The sequence below is a fragment of the Aythya fuligula genome, chromosome 1 (assembly GCF_009819795.1).
Source record: "Aythya fuligula isolate bAytFul2 chromosome 1, bAytFul2.pri, whole genome shotgun sequence".
Lineage (NCBI taxonomy): Eukaryota > Metazoa > Chordata > Aves > Anseriformes > Anatidae > Aythya > Aythya fuligula.
Genome location: NC_045559.1, coordinates 65,823,027 through 65,846,023, shown reverse-complemented (window position 1 = coordinate 65,846,023; position 22,997 = coordinate 65,823,027). Strand labels below are relative to the sequence as shown.

General features: G+C 46.7%; 1 protein-coding gene across 1 annotated transcript; it reads right to left on the bottom strand.

The window, feature by feature from the left end:
- Nucleotides 1-1,066: 1,066 nt before the first annotated feature.
- Nucleotides 1,067-7,446, bottom strand: PEX26 (peroxisomal biogenesis factor 26). Its single transcript, XM_032184602.1, has 5 exons — nt 7,043-7,446; nt 6,528-6,668; nt 5,793-6,106; nt 4,328-4,474; nt 1,067-3,569 (listed from the first exon to the last, which is right to left on the bottom strand). Exons 1-5 carry the CDS (start codon nt 7,444-7,446, stop codon nt 3,466-3,468), a joined length of 1,110 nt encoding a protein of 369 aa, XP_032040493.1. The 3' UTR covers nt 1,067-3,465.
- Between the last annotated feature and the right edge of the window lie 15,551 nt (nt 7,447-22,997).

The window sequence follows — 22,997 nt, the reverse complement described above, 5'->3', positions numbered from 1 at the left end:
TTTCCCAGTTAGTTCTCCGTACAAAACATTAGTTTAAAAGGTAAAATAAAAAAATAAAAGAGTTACAGCTGATATTAGCAGCCAGTATTTCAACAGATAAGGGTGTCTTCACAAATAACTGTTTTCCTTCCTTGAAACGCTTACAACTGGTGAATCTGCTACTGGCAACTCATTTTAAAGAGTAATCATTTCAGAATTTCTTCATTAACACTTCCAAATGGTGGCATTTTTGTGTCTTTCTGACAAAGGCGACTGTGTCCTCCGTTCAGCTGCAGTCCACTTGCACAACTCCCCCTGACGGAAGTGAGTTGGGGAACAGGTTAGGCTGTAAGGAGTTCCACTTGGTTGGCTATTTCATCATCTGTGGACAAAATACATCAGATTATCTCCTGGCCTCCTTTTCTTTGTGACACCTGTTTAGCTGATCACAGACGACTGTTCTTCAGCCCTTCAGGTGCTACACTGTGCCGGTACAAGTTCTTTGCATCCAGCAAGAGGATGCAAAAACAAAAAAGCAAAAACATCATTTGCTCTTTGTTCTGGAGATACATGCAGTAGGTTCACATACACGTGGCAGGCACACACACTCTCTCTGAATGAGCCTTAAATGATAGGATTCCTGTGGAACTATGCACGGCTACATCTTTTCCCTCCGTGTTAGAATGACAGAAAAAACGCAGCTAAATATAAGCAACAGGTACTTTATTCTTAGCAGTACTGATCTTGGCCACCCCAAGGTACACAGAGACACTGAAGTATTAAAAATATATATGCTGCACCTTTCACGGAAAGTAATTATCACTCGCTGAACTCCTATGAAAATGCAGACCTGTTTCTACTGAATTAACAAGTCCTCTGCTTAATTCATGTATGCCCATGCAATGCAGACACATACTGAAACATCTCCAGAAATTATTTCACAAATCTATAGTGTCAACACATTTAATACAAAAGCTTTGATACACATAATCACAGCACAAATAAGCAACTCTACAATGAGGTAAATAATTAGTCATTTTATTGTGAAAATTAAATGTTGCAGGCTTACTATTAATTGCAAAACCAAAACCAAAACAAAACAAAACAAAAAAACAGATTGCTCATTTCTGCCTTCTTCCCTCTCATGAGGAACCAAATACAATACAAATGCAAAATCAGCAGTACTCAAGAGAAGTGGAGGTTGCTAACCTACAATTAAAATCAAGTTGAAGGTTAAAGTTCTGGTTAATGAGTGGCTGAGATATTTATCAGAATTTTAAAAAGTAATGTATGGTCTGTGCAGACCACTGATCCCAAGCCCCCAAAACGGGCACCTCTGCCATTTAACTGAAAGCATTAATTGAAATCTAAAGCAAACAAATGTTTTTTAGGTAAACAGTCAAGTGTTGTTAACAATTTGGCCTGACTTCGGAGGGAAGCTTACTATTTTATTAGCTTAAAGTATGTAGAGCAAGGCCTTACAAAGTGGTCAGTAGATACAACCGAGTCCCTTCTTGGAAGAACTCAACTCCAGCCAGACCCTCTGTGTTTGATTCTACCTGGTTTTCCCGTCAAGCGTTGGTTGCAAGGAGCTGTAACCACACTGACAGCTGGATTACAAAAACACTTAGCAGTATCAAGAACAGCTCTTCCCTATGTACAGAGTATGTAAGAAATAATTATATTAAGTATATAAGAAATAGAGAAATAATTATATAAACCATATTAAAGAGTTATGTGCTGCTTATCCTGATGTAAAGAAACAAAAGCGTTGAAGGGACGGGATTTTTTTGTGGTTTTGTTCATCTAACTAGGCAAGGTGATTACTGTTTTCTGCATTCGTGGGTGACCTACCCCGCTTTATCTCACTTATCTCTATTGGGATAACTCAAGAAGAACTAGACAACATTATTTTAGCAGAGCACACACAGCACGTGGACACCGGCAGGCTGCCCTCCTTGTAAATAAAACAGAAATAGCTGAGCTGCCACCTCGGTGTATAGCTATTGCTAGAGACAATCCGCTTGAAGGGGGCTACTGTTGTAATACACTGCAGTGGCATGCATATAGGCTACTTTTCCCAAGTTTGGTGTGTTGGATAGGATTTGCTTGCCAGAACAGTGGCTTTGTTCCCCATTTTACCATTTTGACTCATGTCGGCGAGCCCGAATCCTCTTGGCACAGATGCTAGGAAGGCTGCCTAAGTTTGCCACAATGGCTCCGTGCCTCTAAGTTGTTCTTTCCAGCACACTTCACACACTGCTTCAGCAGAAGCACTATTTAAATAATCTGCACTCTCTCCTTTGGCATTACTCATTGTCAATCTATGATAGGTGGGTGGAAAAGAAATCAATCATTTTACTGCCAGTCTCCAGTCTCTGCTCCAGGTGGTCAAAAATGGGGTCAGTCTGCTAACAAACCACCTGCAAATACAGTAATTTTCTTGCTACAGTTTTGGGAAGGCTTGAGGATCTCAGAGAAATCTCTTTCCACTTCTTAATAAGTTTTGTTGCGAATGATAGGACATTGCTAAATAGTTACCATGTAAATCAGGACTTTAGACGTATGGGTGGGAAGATGGGTTCTGGACACACAGAGACTCTCTGACATCTACATAAACAAAGCCAGAGGTATGGAAAGAGTAAAACAATGCAACAACTTCAGTTGTTGTTGTTCAACTAGACAATAATATGGAATACAGTTTAAAAAAATAAACCTATTTCCTTACCACCGCCACGTGCTCCTAAGGATTACTGCACATCAGGCAAGCACAAAGCACTGTCATTTGCATTTAAGAACAGCAGGTGCAGCACAACAGGATCTGTGGCACACCACCTAGGTTTTCTGGCTTAGAAATGACTAAAATCAAGGGCGCCTGTAAGAGGAGGTATCAGTCACAAGAGAAACCACGGTGTTCAAACTGCAACAGGCTTTGTTTTCTGCAGTGTTTTTCTTCCACAGGCTTGTCCTACATCCCGTGCTGGATGAACTGGGCATTTTAGATGTCTCCAGGCAAAACAGAGTGTTTCCCTAATTACTGGTACTCCTCTGCCTTTCACAGTCATGCTTCCAGGGATGTGATTTCAGTTGTTAAGTGAACTGCCCGGTATTGCAAGGATGGAACCTTCTTCCAGAACATCTCAGGCATCCTGCTTCCTAAGTGTCCATACAACTCGCACTCAAGAGCTACATCCAAATGAGCCCCTTCATCAGTTGTAGATTATGGAAGGCATGGCTTTACCCTAGAGCTGGACAGACCGGAGCTTAATAGACAAGAAATGTCAGGGATACTTGGCATGGTTTCAAAATTCATATACCACTGTTCCCTGGCTGAAGAAAGGAAGGTACTGCTAAGCAGGAGTTTACAGGTGGTCATCTCCATTAGGGCACAGATCTCAACAGTACTTGAAGAGCCTCACGAAGTCCTCAAGACAAGCTGACACTTCTGCAGCAGCAGAGAAGAACACGTTCTGTGGTGGAATACACTTAATCTCGAATTGGAGGCCTATGAATTGGAGACAATACAGCTGCCCAAGCCTGTCGGAAGAGCTGGACCAGTTTGCAAAGGAATGGCAATGATGTGGGAGAAGCTGCGGAACAAAACACAAAGCAAGACAGTTTTACCTTTTATAATGAAAGGCTAAGAAATACTAAACATACTGAAAAAGAACTAATCCAACTAGAGTTAATGGAAACCTATACATCTTAATTCCTTCTGCTTAGTTCAGTACTTTGGACTTCACCCCAGGCACGACTCCCATCCCCAGCAAGGTTTCTGCAGTATTTTCCAGTGGGCAGAATAGCCACAGAGTGCCCACCACCCAGCAGAAAGGGTGTCTCCAGCCAAAGAAAACACCCACCCCCTCCACACCCCAGCAGCCACATTCATGTCATGGGACCTGCCCGTTTGTCAGTGACAGCTCCAGCCACCACTCGCAAGGCTCCAGCATGAGGAGCTCAAAAGCACGAGCAAGTCTCCGCTTTCCTGACAGGACAGCCCGCGGAGGCAATCACTCTTCCAAGAGCCATTCACCTCGTAGCACCTCAAGGTGGCAGAGGCTGAGTGTAGGACAGCCCAGCCCTCCTCCCTTAGCCAGTGCCTCGTCTGTTGGAAAGAACTGAGGGTGGAATAACGGTTAACAGGAAACGGACTCCTGTACAGCTGCATCCTTCTACGTGGATTGCAACGGGAAACATCTGAAACACGCCCAAACAGTACGTTCCTAGCCAGTTTTTGTGTCTCCCAAAGGTGAAACATTCATACAGACCAAATCTATTTAAATCAGCAATTGTCTTCTGTAGCCATTAAAGGATTAAAAAAAAAAAAAAGGAAATCTTAATACCGTACCCGGATCTAATCTCACTACCACAAGGTACAGCAGAAAAGTAGCCAAGAGCATCTTTTTGTAAGGAAATAAATAGAAGTGGCTTGACATGGACCTCAGTGTTCTTCGTAGCAACGTCAACATGGTTAAGAGCTTTTGGGACAGAGCACCTAGAAAATGAGAATAGAGAAGCTGTTAGGGTAAAGTTAAAAAAAATAAATCATACAGATACTAGGAAATTATTATAAATAAGGTAAGACTATTCATATTTTAGTTGGCCTGAGAGGTTTTTGTGGTTTTAGTGTTTTTTTGTTTTTTTTTTTTTTTAAATATTATTCTTATTATTACTATTATGATTTTGGTGGTTTTAAAAAGGGAACAGAGAAAGAGTACAAATTTATGATATAATTATCCATTCATTTTTTAAGCCATCATCTTATACCACCGTAGTTGCAGCTTCTCTCCTGGGAGATAAAGTGATTTACAGTGCTGGAGAAGCAGAGCTTGAAATGCCAGATGTGGATTCTTCTCCATTGACTCGACTTCTACTGCAGAAGTAGTAGAAAATACAAAGAGCCAACAAAGTGCCTTTATAGGATGGCTAGTTAGATTTATTTTCCTTGGTACGGCTTTTTTTCTGTTTGTATTTTTTTATATATAATAAATTTATTACTAAGCATTTTAGAACCTGGAAAATTATTCTCATCTCTGAGTACTGCTCGAGGCTAAATGTGTTTTTGAATTGTCAGCAAACAAATAATTGTCTTCCACTTCCTTCATTGACACCCAGCAGGACTTCCTTGTGGCTGGTATGGTCCGACATCATTATTAATACGTACTTAATTCTCACTACCGTTTTTTAGCAAGGGATGAGCAGGATTGTGTAGGTAGTACAGCAAATCAGTTAGAGCCAGATGTGAAGAGTCATTGCACAATTGTATTTGAACAGAAGCCACTCACTCACTTAAGGATGTGTTCCATAAATGGCTTTGGTTGCCATCTCACTGGTAAAAGGACACCACCGCTACATAACCAGACTTAAGGAAGAAAAAGCAATGGAAAGGTTGGTAAGAGATTACATTGCTTCTTTCCAAAGCCACTGCTCTGACTCTGGTTTCAAACAGCAGCAAATGAGATGGTTTCAATGATCACAGGGCCTGCAAAAGTTTTTACTCTTGGAACTCGCTTCTCTTAATGTGCCAGTGAGAGTTTGCTGTCTGTACACACTGCACAGTCCTGAGTGCTTGTGAAAGTCATCTCACCAACAGCTCTAGGGTACAAACAGATTTTCTGGGATGGACTATTACAGATTATAAGGAAGAGGGCAGACAGTTGATAGGTACTAACACAGAACACACAGATGTTGGTGACCAATCATAGTCCAGATTGAACTATTCTGGTAATCTTTAAGATATGTGTATCTCTAAAACTTTAAATAGATAATTTATTAAAAAAAAAAAAAGAGTACAAACAAGAGGGAAAGCCTACCCAAAACAGTCTCTGTTGCTTTGTCTTGCTCCTCTTCATCAGTTGAGTGCATCTCTTCCTGTTGAGTCCACTGACATTGGCTATCACAAATGGTCTTGAGAAATGCCAGCTTCTGCTCGCTGTTTAAAACATCACAGCTGTCTACAAGCTCTTCTGCCGCCTTAAATTGGCCAAGTGGAAGCAACACATGCAGCAGATAAAGCTCCATCAACGAACTGTACTCAGGAAGTGTCTTATTGCTTAGGTTTCTCAGCCAGGTAGTGCCAACCTCCAGCATCACCTGGGGCTCTCCCACTTTGCTATACAACAGGATACTGCAACACAAGAAAGAAATAATAGAAAACAGTAATCTTGTGAAAGTTGGGATCACTAGCAATTACTACCCAGAAGTACCTATGGTTAGGGCAGGCAGCAAGGCTTACGCTTGAGGTACAGAGACATCTCCCAGGGGAGCAGTGCGCTCTCAGAATCACACTGGCCCAGGTATTCCCAAAGGCAGCAAGAGCATGTTCACTACTGATTATGAACCCAGACGGGGGAAGAAAAATAAAAACATTCTGCAAAAGAAACAAACTCAGGTTTTTAATTTTATTATTCTTCTTTGTGAGAACAGGTCCCACGTTCCACTTTCATCCTTGCAACCTGCAAGGTGAAAACATCACACAATGTTCAGGTCTGGCCCGCTCTTAACTAACGCAGGCCCTGTGCACGCGGCAGCCACAGACCCACACTCACCACAGCTCCAGGATCTTTGGGGGCAGGTGCCCAGGGAACTGGTAATACCGCAGGAGCCACGACAGCACTTCTCTCCAGCGGTTCATCTCAGCCAGAGCCTGGATGCCCACGACACACAGGGAGCACTTCACCTCTGCAGGACTGGTAATGAAGACAGAGACGTAAGCGCTTCTTATAACCGAATTTCCCACTGCATCCATTCTTACGAGCTACTTTGGCTAGCTCTGTGTGGTGCTGTACCAGCAGCTTGCCTCTCCCTTCCCTCCCCTCTACCTCTTCTCCCTCTCAATATAGGCGAGTTTGATGACCCCAAGATGTGCAGCCTGCACCTCTAGGAGCAAGCAGGGAAGGTTTCTACGTACAGTTGAGGGATGACAGACACGCACCGCCTTTTATACAAAAGACTGCGTTTATTAAACGCAGAAAGCCCCTAAAAGCGCGGACCAGCCCCACGAGCAGCCCCGGGCCGCCCGGCCCGCAGTCACCCCCGCGCCCCGGAGCCGCCCCCCTCGCACCTCTCGGGGCCGCTGCCGGTGCCGCTGCCGGGCCCCAGGATGCTGCAGCCCGCCTCACAGCGCTCCAGGGCGGCGGCGAAGTCGCGGTGCAGCACCAGCAGGTCGCCCGCCTCCTCCAGCAGCGAGGCGGCCTGGGCCAGCAGCGGGGACCAGCCGGCGGCCGGCGCCCCGCTCATGGCGGCGGCGGGCGGGCTGCCGCTGCCGCCACGACACAGCCTCGCCGCCCGCCCGCGCCCCGATCCGCCTCCAGCAGCGCCGCCGCCGCCGCCCTCCCGAGCCCCTCTCGGGTGGGACGGGCACCGAGAGCCGCCCCGGCACCCAGGGGCCGCCCGCTCCCGCTGGGAGGCCGGCAGAAGGCGGCCGCCACCGCCCCCCGGCGGCGCCAGGGCGGCCCCGGCGGCCATCTTCTGTGGCGCCCGCCGGGAGATGTAGTCCCTGCCAGCCTCGGGTCGCGTCCTGCCGAGGGGCGGTGTCTGACAAAATTCTGGCTAGAGAGCACCCAAGGGGTGTTTACTCGGGCCGCTCGTTCAGCAGCACCCTGGGGATAGGTGCTGCCCCAAGGGAGGACCGCCGTGCCACAAGCCTGTACCCACACGGGACATCTTTATTTAGGGTCAGGGCACGTCTCTGGCTTTGCCCCGGTGCTAAGCGTTCAGGGGGTTAACCCAAGAGAAGGGGAAGCCCTTCTCACTCGCCTGGCTGCCAAAGAGAGAACGACGAAACCCAAAGAACAACTAAACCACCTCGGTGCCAAAAGCAGCAGGGGTCAGCGCCCCGCGAAGGTCACCGCCTTGTCCGCTCGGCGGCCGCCAGGTGTCACCCGCAGCACAAGCATTACCGCCTGCCAAATTCAAAGTTTTCAGGTGCTGCTTTGGAGTAAGGCGATAAAGTTGTTGTCCTGGGGTTTTCCTCGCCATAAACAGCCCGTGGGAGAAGGGCCTTGGAGTGCCTGGTAGTGGGGGAGCGCTCCCTGTGTGCTCCCTGTGTGCTCCCTCTGAAGCTTGGCTTTGCCAGCGGGATCCTGTGTTGGACAGGCTTTCCTCTCCTCGGGTTATAAAATCATTAAGGTTGGGAAAGACCTTCAAAATCATCTGGTCCAACCATCACCCTACCACCATGTCTCTGAGCACCAGGTCCAGCCTTTCCTTGAACACCCCCAGGGATGGGGATGCTCCTCTGGGATCCTTTCTTCACTCACCCAGCAGCCACTGCTTTAAGCAAATTAAACTATTAAATGGAGTTGGGTAATCATAACAGTATCTCCATCAGTACCCTACAGGCAACAATATAAAAATGTTTCACATTCTTCTTTAACTGGTATTTTAAAACAATAGGGTGTCTTGGTTGCAAAATAATTATTGCGCTCTGTGGAAACTCTCTTCAGAAATGAATCTGTACAGAAGAGGCAGGATTTATTATACTGTTTTGAAATGCAGATCTCCTACTATAGCTATTTAATTAAATAAATTAAAGTTACTAATGCAGAACATGTAGAAGAGTGAAGCACGGTTTTTAAAGGAAGTTTCCATGCCGTTACAGTGCTGGCTATGGGGAACAAAGTGTGGGGAGAATCCATAAAAATTGGTGCTAACTCTGTAAGTGGCTGCTTACAGGTGGCAGGACTGTGTGCTGGCACCTCAGGGTGACGGTACAAGCGCTCCGCACCAGCAGCAGCTTTCGCAAGGTGGTGCATGCGTGTGTGCTGTGCCATGAGCTGTGGAAGAGGCCCCAGACAAATTAAGCACATTTAAGCCACAGCAGAGAAACATTGCAGAAGGCAGGGCCGAGCAGCTAAGCAAAGGCGGGGATAAAGCCTTTCGGACTTCTGTTACTGTTGCCTGGCTCTTGCAATTTGGAAAACAACATTCCTTTTTGGGAACTACAAGTCCCAAAGTGCACTGTGGGAAGACTCTGGCTTGTACCAGCTAGTGCCCAGCACAAATTCCCAAATATGGATAAGGAATCAATTTTGAAAAAGCCTCACACTCACCAAATACTCCTCACTGAGACACTGAAAAGGAGCGAGACAGCATGAAAATGAGGTGAGTCTGCAACATGCAAAGGTTTTATTTGAGAATGTCTCTTGGGGAGAGCAGCCAAGAATATTCTGTTCCGTAGAAGGACAGCACTGCGGTGCACAGGCGATATGAGAACTGTGGCAGTGGAAGGGACTTGGAAGTGGGATTGTTGTTTCAGGTGGGCAAGTAAGCAGCAGGAGCTGCTGTGCTGCGGGGTGAGTCAGATCCTGTTTCCTTGCAGATGCTCTTTATTAATAAGGAACTATGGAAAGATACATGAGCTGCAATAACACTGCCGTAAGTTAGAGGCGGAGAAGGGCAGGGGAGAGGTAGGAGCTGCGCTAAGCAGCAGTTGCAGTGCGGTTGGTTAAGAAGCTCTGGTGGAACAAGTAGCCTTCTAATAGTGATAATTACGGGTGAAATTAATGTCTCTGTAAGGCATGGCAGAATGTTTTTGTACTTCACCCCTCTTCCTAGAGGGGACAGTGTGGTGCCTTGAAGGCCAAACTCATACCATTCCCTGGCCTGCAGAAGATGGTAACACACGGAATTGCGTAACTTCAGGCCACGAACAGCTACCCATTTACTGGCAATTTGTTGATGAGCCAAACAAAATCCTTCTGTGATGGAATCGTCCCAGGGGAGGAGAGGGATGCTCGACCTCCAGCCTCAGAGGAGCAAAGTCCCAGCAGCCTCCCTTCGTTTCCCTGGCACTCTCCTTGCAGTCCAGGTGCCGTTCGTGGGCCTTATTTCTCGCTGCCATCGAGTGCAGCTGCTCGGCCGGCTCCACAGCCTCCTCCTGCTGTGTAGGGCCATGGTGCAGTGCTGCAAGTGTAGGAGGTTCGGCCAGGACAGGGAGTGAAGCGTGAGGCGGTTTGGGCTGGTAAACTGAGCTGTCACGTGTGGATGCTCATCACCAAATCAGAATGACGCTGTTTTTCCAGCCTTCCCGAAATGAGAAGGGCACAGACTGTTTTCAAAGCTGCAAGAGTCACTCTTGTACCTGAATTATCCTACACAGCAGGGCTATTCCCCTACAAATATATTGGAGGAAGTCAACGTACTTGACTGTGCTCCTGCTTCCTGGATAACCATTTATTGTAACCAGAAAAGCTGAATTCAAGCAAACTTGCTTAAGAAGGAGCATCACAGTGGATTTTGTGTTGTGAGTGTTGAGGCCTGGTTCTTTGCTCTGGCCTGAAATCTAGGATTTTTGGTCATGGTTGTCCTGATTTTATACTGGAAAAGGAATGAAGCAAGTTGCAGAGGGGCCTTGTTTGTGTCTTCATCAGCTGTGAATTCACAGGTTCCCCTCCTCCCGCTCCTGCGAAGCAGTTCAAGGAGAGTTTAGAGTTACAGGCACCTGTGGAAGGCCTCCTGAGGCAAATCGCCTCAAGTATTAATCCAGATCTGACCAGCACACGGTCACAGGGCCAGGGAGCTGGCAATCAGTCTTTTCTGCGGTCTCTTCTGTGTCAGTAGGCTGTTAATGCGAGATTAGCAGCATTAGGGAGGCTTGGAGCTAGAAACTGTGAGGCCCTACAATTTGAGCTGAAGCGAAAGAAACACCTTTACGTCCAGACAAAAGCACAGAGCAGCAAAGCATGTTAATAAAGGCATTATAAGCATGGCTGAAGGGAGCATGGTCTCTAGGAAAGCTGTGGAGTTTTGCAGGCCTTGGTAGCCATGTATAAGGCAATGAGGGCCACAGAGAGTGCAGGCTCCAGTGTGCAGCACTCCGTCTGCACCACCACATGCTTTTGTTTGGGTCTGGCTAGGCCATTACATGCTGGAACCTGTAATTCACCTGTAATGTCCACAAGCGGTGCACCCCTATTAAATATGAAAATATCTGGCTGCAGTTCCCTTCAGTTAGCCCAAACTCAGGCCCCCTCTAGCTCCCGGCAGGCCTTCATTAGAGCTCCCGGTGGTGTGAAGGTGAGCACTTTCCACCTGTGCGTTGAACAGATGGCCAAGCATGACCTTCTGCTTTCTATTTTACTTAGCGTGGGACAGAAGCAAATGTATTTTGTTGTTTTAAACATAGAAGTACTGAGCGGTGACTCACCTGATGTTGAACCCCCCTGCTGGTGTTCCTAGTTACTGTTTTTTAAAGCACTCGCCTCTTATTTTGGCTGCATGAAAACCCAGATAACCAACAGGCAAGGATGGTAGAAGACAGGAAAGAAAACCGCAGGGGTAATCATAGCTACAATCCTGCCGGAGTTGTCACATGGCATTGAAGGGTGAGCAAATCCCTGCTACAACCTTCACCACTGAACCACAACCACTGTGTAAGGTGCAAACACTGGAAACCAGAAGACTGGAAATGCAGAGTTGTTTCCACAACTTGTAGTAACTTGAGTTTTTCTTAATTAATGGCAAAAGCTTCCCGAAACAAAGGGCGATTTTGAATTGATTGTGCCTCTTTCTTTGTTCCATGCGGAGCAGAATGCCAGACTTGGCAAGGCAGCAGCCAGCTCATACCAGCTGTTACTTTTTATTTCATTGTTACTGTTATAATAGTAATAATTAGTGCTGGGTGGGGCATTTCATAGCTTTAAGGTGACCAGTTCGGTTAAAAGCCTAAGGCTTCTTCTTTTCTGCAACCAGTTATTATCTGTGAGAACATACTGAAGGCTGTCATCAGTGTGGGTCAATTAAATCCTGTCTGCCTGGCACTGCATCTCTTCGCTCACAGATTCAGAGTTGCATGCCCTTCTAATGGTTAATATCTCTTCTTAGAGCCCCACCTGCTGAAATCAGTTGGTATCAGTTAATCTCTCTCTTTCCTCTTTTCCAAAAGTGAACAGTGTGCTCTCATGGTTGGGAGAAAAAATCCTGAAGGTGCTGACACCATATGGCAAATAAGAAAAGTATTTTCTCAAGTCACATTGTTTTAACCTAGCTTCATAACTCCTCAGTACTTGTCTTTTTCAGTGTTTTTAAGACATCTGTGCCCCATTTTTAATGCAAGCTTTCTATGCCCTCCTGTCAGTTATCCCTACGAACCAATCCTGCATGCTCTGCATGAGTTGCAAACTGCAGCAGACGTCACAGACATTAACAAACCCGTTTGCGTCTCAGACCGCTGGTCCTGGCTCTTATGTGGCTGGGTCTTGTGATGCCCATAGAAGCTGCAGCTGGAGGTTGTTTTAGGAAAGCTGGCAGCGCTTTAGAGTTGCCTGGTAACAGCATCCATCGCTGGGAGAGGATCGGCTGGGGAGGGACCGTGCACTGATGCAACCTCTGCGTCTGCTGTTCCAGGGCACACATACCGTACCGCTGGGCACCCCTTGGGCGCCAGGTCCGCGGTGGGCAGGACTTCCCTGCTTGTTTTGGAGAGCAATTAAGAAGCCACTCTTTATTTTATTATTTTGTCTCCAAGCTTTTGTTACATTGGTAATGAAACAGCAGCATCTCTCTGTTTTTGGGGTGGGATTTTCCCCTTCCTTTGGAAGATCTGCATGCTATTTTAGGGCGTTACTGGATTGAGGGGTATGATTCTGCTTTGTATAAAATTAGTGCCTGGAGCAGCATATTACCCCCGTTTCTCCTGTGAATTGATGTTCTCTTTCCCTCTGTCCCCTTCTTACTTGCTGGTCCTTCTCACCTTTCTCAGCAGCCTCACAGCAATACTGGGTGCAGACAAATGTAGGATCAGGTGCCTAATTAGTTTATGTGGACTTAAACACACTTGTTTACTTCTTGGCACTGGGGGAAGGGCAGCCCACAAGGAATCCAAGGGCTGTCTCTCCTGGAGGTTTTCAGCTTTAAAAGCAGCCTGAGCAGCCTGAAAGGGCAGGCCACAGTTTTCTAGCTTCATTTTCATTCTAGATGCCTGTTTGTGGAGGAAGTTGAAAACTCAGTCTGTATTACCAAATCTGAAATAATTTCTCATTTAGGGTTAGATCCGAAGTGTTTATTTCCAAAAAGTGACTCAGTGTAGACAACCTGAAAGAACTTGCTTGAAAGGTTATGGAAAAGCTAATAAACTGTAATTACCATATTTTGGAACTCTACCATAGAGCAGAACAGTTGCATTTCAAATATTTTGGGTTTAGTCAAAGTGAACTTCAAGCTATAACTTTCCTGTCTCCGACTGCAGTCACCCTTTGGCAGACATAGCTGGGGGAATTTGGTGTGCTATTCCCAGCACAATTAACTCTCACCCCGGATCAATGCTGGCTCGTCTCTGGGAAGCAGGAACACAGCAGCTCGTGTTAGTGCGTGTCAGCCACGCGCTGCAGAGACAGGGGCTGCTGTTAAACTACCGCCGAGAAGGGCTTGGACCAAGGTGGCTCGTGGCTCTGCAGTGCTTGCAAGATCTTTCCCAGCATTTCCAGGGTGAGAGCGGCCCGGCTGTGGGGACAAGGGCTTCAGGGAGCAGCAGGGGCTGCTCCGTGGAGGAGGACACATCGTGAGCCTAGGGCAGGTAGGGGCAGTGCCCTCTGACCAGGGTGCAGTCACACCCGTGGGATCTGGAGGGCTGACAGCATCAGGCACTGATAGCAGCACCAGCACCAGAGGCATTAGGATCAGGGTCCGTGCCAGGAGTCCAGTGGGGAGCACCTGGAGATAGGACTGCAACACAGGTCCAAGGTCTGCCCAGGGGCAGTGACAGCACCGCAGGCTCCTACAGCTCCAGCAGAGCTCAGGCCAGACCCGGGTGCCCAGGATGGAGCTTACATGGAGCCCCCATCCCTGGCCACAGGGAGCAAGAGGCAGGGTGGGAGTCCCTGCTGAGGCTGCTCAGGGCGTGGAAGGTCTGTCAGTGCTGTCAGGGTGCAGGCCCTGGCACTGACTTCCTAAGCTACTCCAGGTGTTTCCAAAATGATTGAACAGCTAGATAGCGTAGTCATTTTTTAAGCAGTTCTACTGATTAATAGACTTGTGCAAGTGCCTTGATTTAGCTGAAAATTAAATATGTCCTGGGAAGGTATGCGTCAAGCATTAAAATTATCCCAAGTCATCTTAGATGCAGAGTTTATTGACGAGAGATTTCTTCCTGTACAGTTGTTCTCTCTCTGAACATCAGCTTCTCTTTTCATAAAACAGAGGTAATATTTTCATTGTCTTTACTGCCTGGTAGAAGGGTTATTAGTCTTGCAGTTTGTGTTGTATTTATGAAATGTTCTGAGAGCTTTGGATGAAAAGAAATGAATTAAGGTAAAGAGAAGAAACAGAAGTATGCTGTGGCTGGGTGTACTAGCAAAAGAAAATTACTCATGAGCAAAGTAATGGAAATGAGACTCACCCATAAACATTGGCCAGTCCCATGGGGATGGTGACTGGGGTGGATTCTGCCAGATGCTCAGAACTTAATTTTTGCATTTGGGGACAGAGAGCATCTGCCCTCCTGTTCCTCATGAGGTGTATTTGTGAGGAAGCACCAGAAGGGTAGTAGACAGCAGAAGATTATAGCTGCGTGCAGGTGTGTCAGGCTGGCACCAGGAATACAACTAGGTCATGAGGGTGGAGGTCAATGCAAACAGGAGGGAACATTTAGAGGGGAATCAGGAGGCCGTGCTAAGTTTGAAAGGGAGAGTGGATGGACAGATCTGACTGCTGACAGCCTTGGCAATTGGGAACAGAACCGTAAGTAGCTCAGATTTGTTCTTTGTGTTCAAGAACACTGATCCATGCCAGGACTCAGCATCCCGTCTTTCTCGTGTAAAATTAACCAGCAGTTAACATTCCCCATGTGCTGTAAGCTGCCAGAACAATAGGCCTATTCTAAGCTCCCCTTGCAAGAGTGTCTCATGCCAAAAGGTGTGTTCACCAGAAGAAACTCAGTTCTAGGAAGATACTCAGATAATTTTAGGAGGTGGAATCAGTGCATGCTAAATCCCCAAAGGAGGTGACTCGCAAAGTAGTCTTAGCTCGGTAAATCATTACCAAAAGCTAGGCTAGAAGCACTAAAACACTTTGTATAACGCGCACAAACTTTGTGACTTCATCCTCCAAACCGCTGTTTTTTGTTTTCCTAAGTTTGCTGTGATCAAAGCTGGTTCTGTGCTCTCACCACTCATGTGACAGCAGAAGATTCAGACTGGCCAGAAATAGGACAAACATGGGACTGGATTGCTAGAGCTGCCTGAATCAGAGGGCTAGAGGAGAACTGTGAAGCACTTCCTAGGCTGCCTTCACCACTGCTCAGCGAGTCAGAGGTTAACAAAGAACCTTATTCTTTGAAAAGATAATCGACACTGAAGCCAAGTCAGCCATCCCACAGCCAAGTAAGCCCTGGAGATCATCAATTTTTGTGAACAATGGCTGCTGATGTTCAGGATTCAGTGAGTTAAGTGGTTAATCCTATACAGAAAGCTGCATTCATAATGGCATTTAAATGGGGGAATCCACCCAATTCGACCCCTAGAGAATTGCTTCCTGCTGTTACACTGATGGATACGTCTATAAATACCACGGTAGCCATCGGCAGATAGTATCTTGCAGAGTTGAAAAGCCTCTTTCTATTAAGTGATACATTGATCTTCATGAAACAGCAGCAGCCTGGCTTAATGAGCCAGGCTGCTGAAACCAATGCAGAAACCAAACAGAAACCAATCCCCTCACTTTCACAGGGTGACTGTAGCCAAAGAGAAGGACGATCCATATATTGTTTCCTTCTTCATTTGGTGAAAAACATCAGAAATCTCCCATACATACTCTTTCTTCCTCCTGCCCAGTCATCCCCAACCAGGCTGTTTCCTTGTGTTCTGTATCAGGCAATTGTGGATCAAACCATCCTTTGCAGCCTTTTCCTGCAAATCGATCCAAACTTAGCATTTGTTCATCAGAAGAATCCACTGGTCCAGACAGTTTTTAGCGTAAGTGTTGATGGTCCTGTGTTTTTTGTTTGTTGTTGTTTTCTTTAAAGATCAAAATCCTAACTTTTTTAAGGCTATCCCATCATGATGCCAGGCCTGACTCATAAACATGTCCATCTCAGAGCTGCTGGTACTGCATACGTATGATGTGTGCTTACGCATAGTACGTGGCCTTCTGCCCCGTTCTCCACGCCGCCTGTTTGGTCTCCGTGCCTGCACGTGCAGACAGGCCTCAGGACAAGCTTCTTAGAAGAAGCCAGGACTCCATGGTCCCCCCAAAGCCACGCTCAGAGCTGCTCACAATGTGAGGATATGGAAGAAAGGGGCACTGCGAGGGCAGAATGCTTAGGGCGCTCACCTCACCTCTCTCCCTTCTCCCACAAGTTTTGGCCTTCTTCTCCCTCCCCACAGCCTGACAGCGGCCTTCCCATGGAGATAAATTCTGTCTTTAGCACTGTGCATGGGTGTTTCTGCTTAGAAGTAGTCCTACACTTGCCTGGCAGTGAAGGAAGAAAGGAACGTTACAAGGACTTTGTTCTGGGACTAGTCTTTTGCAGCTTCAGTGTCTTTGAATGTGAGACAGGCTTTTGCTTCAGAAACTCGAGAAGGAGTTAAAGTAAACTGGAACATCAGAGGATGGTCATGCGATTCAACAGCTCTGCCTGCCCCAGTTGCTCACACAGTTGGGTCTGCCGATCTCAGTGACTCAAAGAAAGGAGCTGTCATTAGCTCTGGGGAGCCAACACGCTAAGAAAATGGTTCTCCATTTTCAGCAGTATCAACAAAATTGTTTACCGAGTTCCAAAGAGATATATTTTTGGCATCGCTGTGGCCTGATTTGGCCTGCTGAATGTTACTTATGAGTAAGGAGGAAAGAACTTGACTTGACTCTCAGTTATAAAGCAGAATTTGTATGGTTGACAGCTATAGAAAAACAAAGCAAACCAAGTTTTTGTGTGTTTACCTCATCTGATCCGGAGAGACAATGACGATGGGGCCCACTGCTTTCGACAGGAGGGACACCATTTTTGTAAATCGCCTCTCTGGTCCCTCAGAACAACCACAGCCTGAGACTCCCAGGATGAGACATCGCTTCTACGTCTAATTGTAAGTGGCCTACTCAGAGTCACACACGGCTGTGGAGGAGCTGGAGGGGGGCCTCAAACCTTTTTTTCTAAGGGAATTTCTGTCACAGGCAAGCTTCCTCTTCGTCATTTGAGGCCACGTCAACTGTGACTCTGCAGTGGTTTGTAGTCTCTTTTATGTCAACAGAGCCCTGCTTTGGTTTTCTAGAGAAATTGCAGAACCAAAGGTATTTCCAGGACTCAGCCTTTATGGGGGAGCCCCAGCCACCTGTGGTCTCTGCTGAGGGAGGAGAGCAGAGCCCCCTGCAGATGTGGTAAGGGGACAGCTGCAGCTAAGGCTGGATCCTGAGCCTGGTGGCCAGGTGAAAATGCTGCTAAGTGGGTAACCAGCCACAAGATCTTCACTCAGGTTCCATAAAAATACATGTGGCAGTACCAGGAAAGCTACACTCTTCGAACAGCCACGGGTGGATGGTGTGGCTGACTGCACAGCTTGGGATAGAAATAACAACCGTGGCAGCACTGTCTTCATCCTGGCTGCTGCCTAGGAAGGGCAACATGGGAAAGAGTAAGAGCACAGAGAGCAACAACAGTAAAATAAATAGTAGCCTGATGAATCATTCATGCCAAGGGTTTATACAGTGCTTTACCTATCCAAAGCACAGTGCAAAACATTAGCTGATTAACCTTAGTTAATAATGCAGGTCATTAAATGAAGTGGAATGAAAATGGTTAGAGGAAGCATGGAGTATGAAGGCTTCCTGAAACGATTAAATGATTTTTCTGGCTTTGACGGAAGGAAAAAATTTATTCCTTTAGGGTTTCAGTGTGTTCACAGTGTAGGTGTTATTACTGCAGTTTTAATAACCACCTGCCTAATTCCCTGGAATAGGAGATGACATGCAGCATAGCCAAAGGTGTCTTGTTTGCTTGAACAACATCTACAGTTATGTGAGACTAATAAAAATGAGAATTATCACCAATCCTATGTTTCAGGGGAGAGAATGATGGCCAGCTTCTTGGAAGAAATCTTATTCCTTCAGCTGTTCCCTAGCAGGATTATTTTTTGCACATTCCTTTGCAAAACGTAGCATTTGCCTTTTCTGGGAGATAGGATGTGGTTACGGTGTGACCTACTGCTTTACCTTAAGCAGCAGGGGAAGATGAAGCTGTTCTGTCACTCAGGGCAAGGGAATCGTGCAATGAGCCTGGCAAGCAAAAGACTGAGAATAGTGCAAGTGAAAGCTAATGTTTTTAACGGGCTAAATCATCTCCCTGCAGCACGAAGACGGGAGTCTTTGGCAGAGAATCACTGTGCAACTCGATTCCTGGCTGTGACATATTTAGGCTTGCATTATCACCTGCTGCCCACACGTATGTGGCATAAGCTCCTCAGAGAACCTGTGAAGAGATGCATTTTCAGTCAGCTGACCTGAATCACTTCTTTGTTGCTGAGCCCCTGAAACTGCTGGGAGGAGAAACGTTTCGTGCCAGAGCAGTACAACCTCAGACCAAGCACGTAGCCCTGATTTCCCAAATTCAAAGGTTGACTGACTGTATCGTGTAAGTCGGGTTTTCTGTGTACCTGAAACCTGATAACTTGGTATCTGCCACAAGTACAATGCAAGCAATTGGTGCTGCAGATAAAGCCAACAACCTTCAAGAAAGCAGTGATTTAATAGACTACTAATTGCTTTGATACCTTTGCTACCGTCCTTATAAAGGACTACAAAAGTCTGCGTTTCCTTATGACCTGGGATACTGTCACTGTAAGCAATGAAAGCTATCAGACCTCCTTTTTTCTCCTCCTTTTCCTCTGTCTAGCTCTCCTGGGGATGGATGATCCTGGCAGCTAGACCTGCCCCAGGCTTTTGCCTTTTGTTTTCCTGTACTTTTCTTTTGGCACAATTCAGAAGTTTTCAGTGTTGTGCTTCCACAATCACATGCTAAAATATTTGCACAGCTGTCTGATGACAGAAAAGGGGAGAGAGAGAAAACCCATTCCTCTGTTATTTGAAAATTAAAAAAACAACAAAACAAACAAAACCACCACCAACAACAACAAAACCAAAGGCAACCAACAAAAACAAACCCACAACCAGATTGTAAAAAAATCGTCAGTTTGTTCTGCTCTTTCGCCCTGTCTGGTTTTCCCCATGTCCTTCACCTTTCTCTTTTCATACACATAAACCCACCTTTTAATGCTTCTCTTAAAATGCTCAGGGGTTAAAAGCCCATGGGGTTAAAACGCCCATGGGACTCCACTGCCCACCTGTGTGCACTCCTTTCAGCCTGCTCCCGGCATACAGAAATAGGACCAACTCCTACAGGCTATCATTAGGCATTCTTCAGGCAAAATTCTGACTGAAGTTGGTGGAAGTTTTGGCAGAAGGGCTGCAAAACTAATTACATTCCTCCCCCAAGTATATATATTGGATGGTGATGAGAGATGAGAAAATACTGCCTAGAAAGAAAGTCCATTAATAAATGAGAACTAGATGTGGGGAAGAACAGTTGATTGAATTATTTATAATGCAGTTATAAAATTGCTGAGTTGCTGGGCTTTCCAGAAACCTATCAATAACAGGCATGACCATAGCAGCAGTTAATAAGAGCACAGACAAGCAGGAGCAAGGATCTCCATGAAAATCGGGTATGGAAATGTTTCGCAAAAAGCCTAGCATAGCTAAATCATTTAGCACAGAAGGTATTTTAGAGAGGTGGTAACTCTCTAATGGCCTGGAAAACTCATTGTGAGTTTTTACCAGCAGTGCACCACAGAATTTCAAGCAAAAACTGAGCAAGTGTGGTCCCCTCTTTTAAAAATAGAAAAACGGCATAGGTGCTCCCTGATAAGGCTAACTATAGGTCATGGTGAAAAAAGAAAATATGTGCAAAATGTGTGTAAAAAGTATCCCTGGGTAGTGACACTAAGAGCAAAAATGAATGTCAGTATTTAAAAGAATGAATATTGCCACAAGTTTTTTGTCAGTTACCTAATTAGTGACCAGTGATGACAGCAGATATGCTCTATTAGACAACCTGTTGCAATGTCTGGAAAGTTTAACTTTTCAAACCTTCGGCGCCTAAAAGAAGTAAAAGTGAAAAGGCCAGCAAGGCCTTTTTCAGCCTTGACATCTCTAATTCCCATGCATGCACTCCCACTGCAAACAATCCACTCCCTTCCTACACGCACAAACACACTCCCTGCCTTTATCCTGCCCTCGGACCACACACGCATCTCTACCCGCTTGCTGCAGCCTCCTCCCTCGGACACAGGAACCCCTTTTCTGAAGCCGCTCCTCAAAGAAAGGTGTGTTCCCACCCCAGTCCACCAAGTTTGAGGGTTTTTTTTTAAGGGTTTATTGATGTCCCCAGTCACAAACTCCAGACAAAGCAGTCCTTTCTGTGAGGGAACTTCACACCCAGGAATGTGGTCTGGACATCTATGGACAAAGGGACATTCATGTTCCCGCTCCTCTTGCCTCTTAATCCTAGAGGAAGAACAAATGTGCTGATGTTAGCCATCCAGCTGGGTTTAGGAAACGTGTCCTGCTGCGGATGCACGTTTACGGTATCTCTCTTTTTGTTTGTGGCGTGAGGCTGAGGTGTGCAGGCACAGGGACACGCTCTGTCTGTGCTGGCCTGCATTCAGCAGCCTGGATGGCGTTTCCAGCCCGTTAGCCTCCGAAGCGTTCCGCTCCTGAAATTAGCTTGATGAGGCGACTGATGAGAAAATGGCGCTTATTAGCTGCTGTCATTTTTATACCCTCTTCCAGAAGTAATGGTACAGCAACTCATGATCCCATTAAACCTTCTAGTGAGTGCTCTGACTGCGAAAGGACAAAGCTGCAAACAGCCAAGGCTTCTCGGTGCTGCAGGCCAAGCCCGGCCACCTCCTCTCCCCTGTGTCCCCCTTCAGCTTGCATAACCCCCAGTAACCCAGCACTGCTCCTTCTCAGGATCGTCTTCTCCAGGGCACAGCTTCGTTCTGAATGGCCTCATGCTATCACACCCAGGGGCACAAGTCTCTTCCACCAAGCCAAGCATAAAAATGTCTGGAGGGGAGGGGGGTCGGCAAGACAGATGTATTTAATTATATGTGCCAGCCAGCATTTCCCCTAGGTAAGATTAAGTGTGCAGTTCAGCTTCTGATCTAATTCCATTCTCGTTTAACATCACTGTGGAAGGAGCCATAAACTGCCCGCTGTAATGCAGATTTTTATAACGTGCTTTCATATTTTCAGTAACCTCCTGTCTGTATGGAGCCAGGTGCTCGTAACCCTGGGTGTACTCGTAACTAATTTTTGAACAAGCCACTACGCCGCCATGCCAGGACCGGGGGGTGCTGTTAGAGCCCAGCATCTTCAGGGTGAAGGCTCCAGGCTTCCCGGGACCGTCCCGAAATGGGCTCACCTGCTTTGCAGACATACTTCTGTGCTGCCCCGTCTTGCAGCATTGTCATGGGCACCACTGTATTTGGTGATGTTCTCCAAGCCCCACGTTTTGGAATCACATAAGCACAGGAGAAATGTAACTTCTCCTAAACCAAATTAAATCACAATTTTCTTTTAGTATTGGAGAAAAGCTTGGAAACTGAGTCTGAAGGCAGAAGCAAAGATGAGTAACAAGACTTTCATTGTTACTGTTATTGAAGTCAGGGATTTTTGTAGCCCACTCACAGTTTTCTGAATGTGGTTCAAGTCTCTCTAACCCTTCTGGCCGATACTGCTGCTCTGAACAAGTCCCATCTCTGCTGCTTCAGATTATATTGGGAAAAAAATGTACTTAATCCCCTGCCATGATAGGATCTTTAATATCTGGATTTTGGCATCAGGAGGCCTGTCCCTATCCAGCAGGTTATGATGAGCCATCGTCAGGGAAAGCTCAAACAATTTGGGTTAAAAGTGAGGACAGGAAAGTTAGTGTGGGTTTTAACTGCTGCTTGTTTGTTTTTGTCCCTACCACCTACGTGTACAAAGAGCTGTGTTTGTTACGGGCATCCTGAGAGAGGAAATCTCTTACCTTAAAAGAAGCACTTGGCATTAGGAGAGAATAATATGGAGAGCAACAAAGAACCATTAGTGACGTTTTATTAAGAAGATGAGATAAATAGTCTCTCGTAAACAAGTGGTATTATTTAACTATCCAAGGATTTGCTTTCCAAAACAAGCCTGAATTGTTCATTGTCCAGCAAAATAACGCCTGCTCTGCAGTCCTGACTTCTTCTCTAAATAGAGCACAGAGTCTGTAAGACTCTGTGCCTGCGGGCTGTCCTACCACATTACTAATGACATTTATGTCAATGCTGTCATAAAAATATTTTAAATAAGTAGAGAACAGCAATGTTCAGACAGAGAAAGGATAACGTGAGGAGGCTTTAGTTCAGGAGACAGGAACAAAGGAACTCTGCCTGCCCTACAGCTTCCCCGTAGCTGTAGACGGGGCCTCACAGACACACTTGCACTCGCTCGTGTTGGCAGAGAAAAACCTGGCAGAACAATGCCCCGTTGCTGCCTCAGCTGCTCGGTCACCTGCTCAGACAGAATTATGGCACCCTGTCCTAGCTGTTCTTCAGGCACTGGTGGGCACGCATTGATGCTCCGAGGTTTGCCAGAACAAGGTTCCTCTTCCCCGTTGCACATGCCGCAGGGTTTCCCAGGGGCAGTGACGGCTCCCTGGGGATGCTGCCACACCATAAACGAGATGGGGCTCCGGGAGGGGAGCAGCCAAAGGTGCGCGTGTGGGCAGGAAGCACTCGCTGTCTGAAACAGCCTTCCTTGAGAATGGGTGGCTTACCCCAGTCAGAGGCCTGGGAGGAGGAGGAGGAGGAAGAGGAGGAGGAGGAGGGGGCAATGCGAGCATTTGGGGCTGCCGCTGCCGCCCGGCTCCCAGAGGAGACCACTGCTGCGTTGCCATGGCAGTGGTGACGAACTGGCAGCCGGAGCCAGCATCGCCCATCTCCCCCAGCCCCTGCGCGATGATGCTCAGGGAAGGACGCGCAGAAGGAGCTTCGCATCCC

What these genes read in the sequence shown, in the direction of transcription:
- PEX26 (XM_032184602.1), bottom strand. Translation starts at nt 7,446, where the DNA reads ATGGCCGCCGGGGCCGCCCTGGCGCCGCCGGGGGGCGGTGGCGGCCGC. An exon ending in ACCGGCAGCGGCCCCGAGAG is followed by an intron (nt 6,669 to 7,042) that starts GTGCGAGGGGGG and finishes CTTCATTACCAG; the next exon opens with TCCTGCAGAGGTGAAGTGCT. An exon ending in CCAAAGATCCTGGAGCTGTG is followed by an intron (nt 6,107 to 6,527) that starts GTGAGTGTGGGT and finishes CTTGTGTTGCAG; the next exon opens with TATCCTGTTGTATAGCAAAG.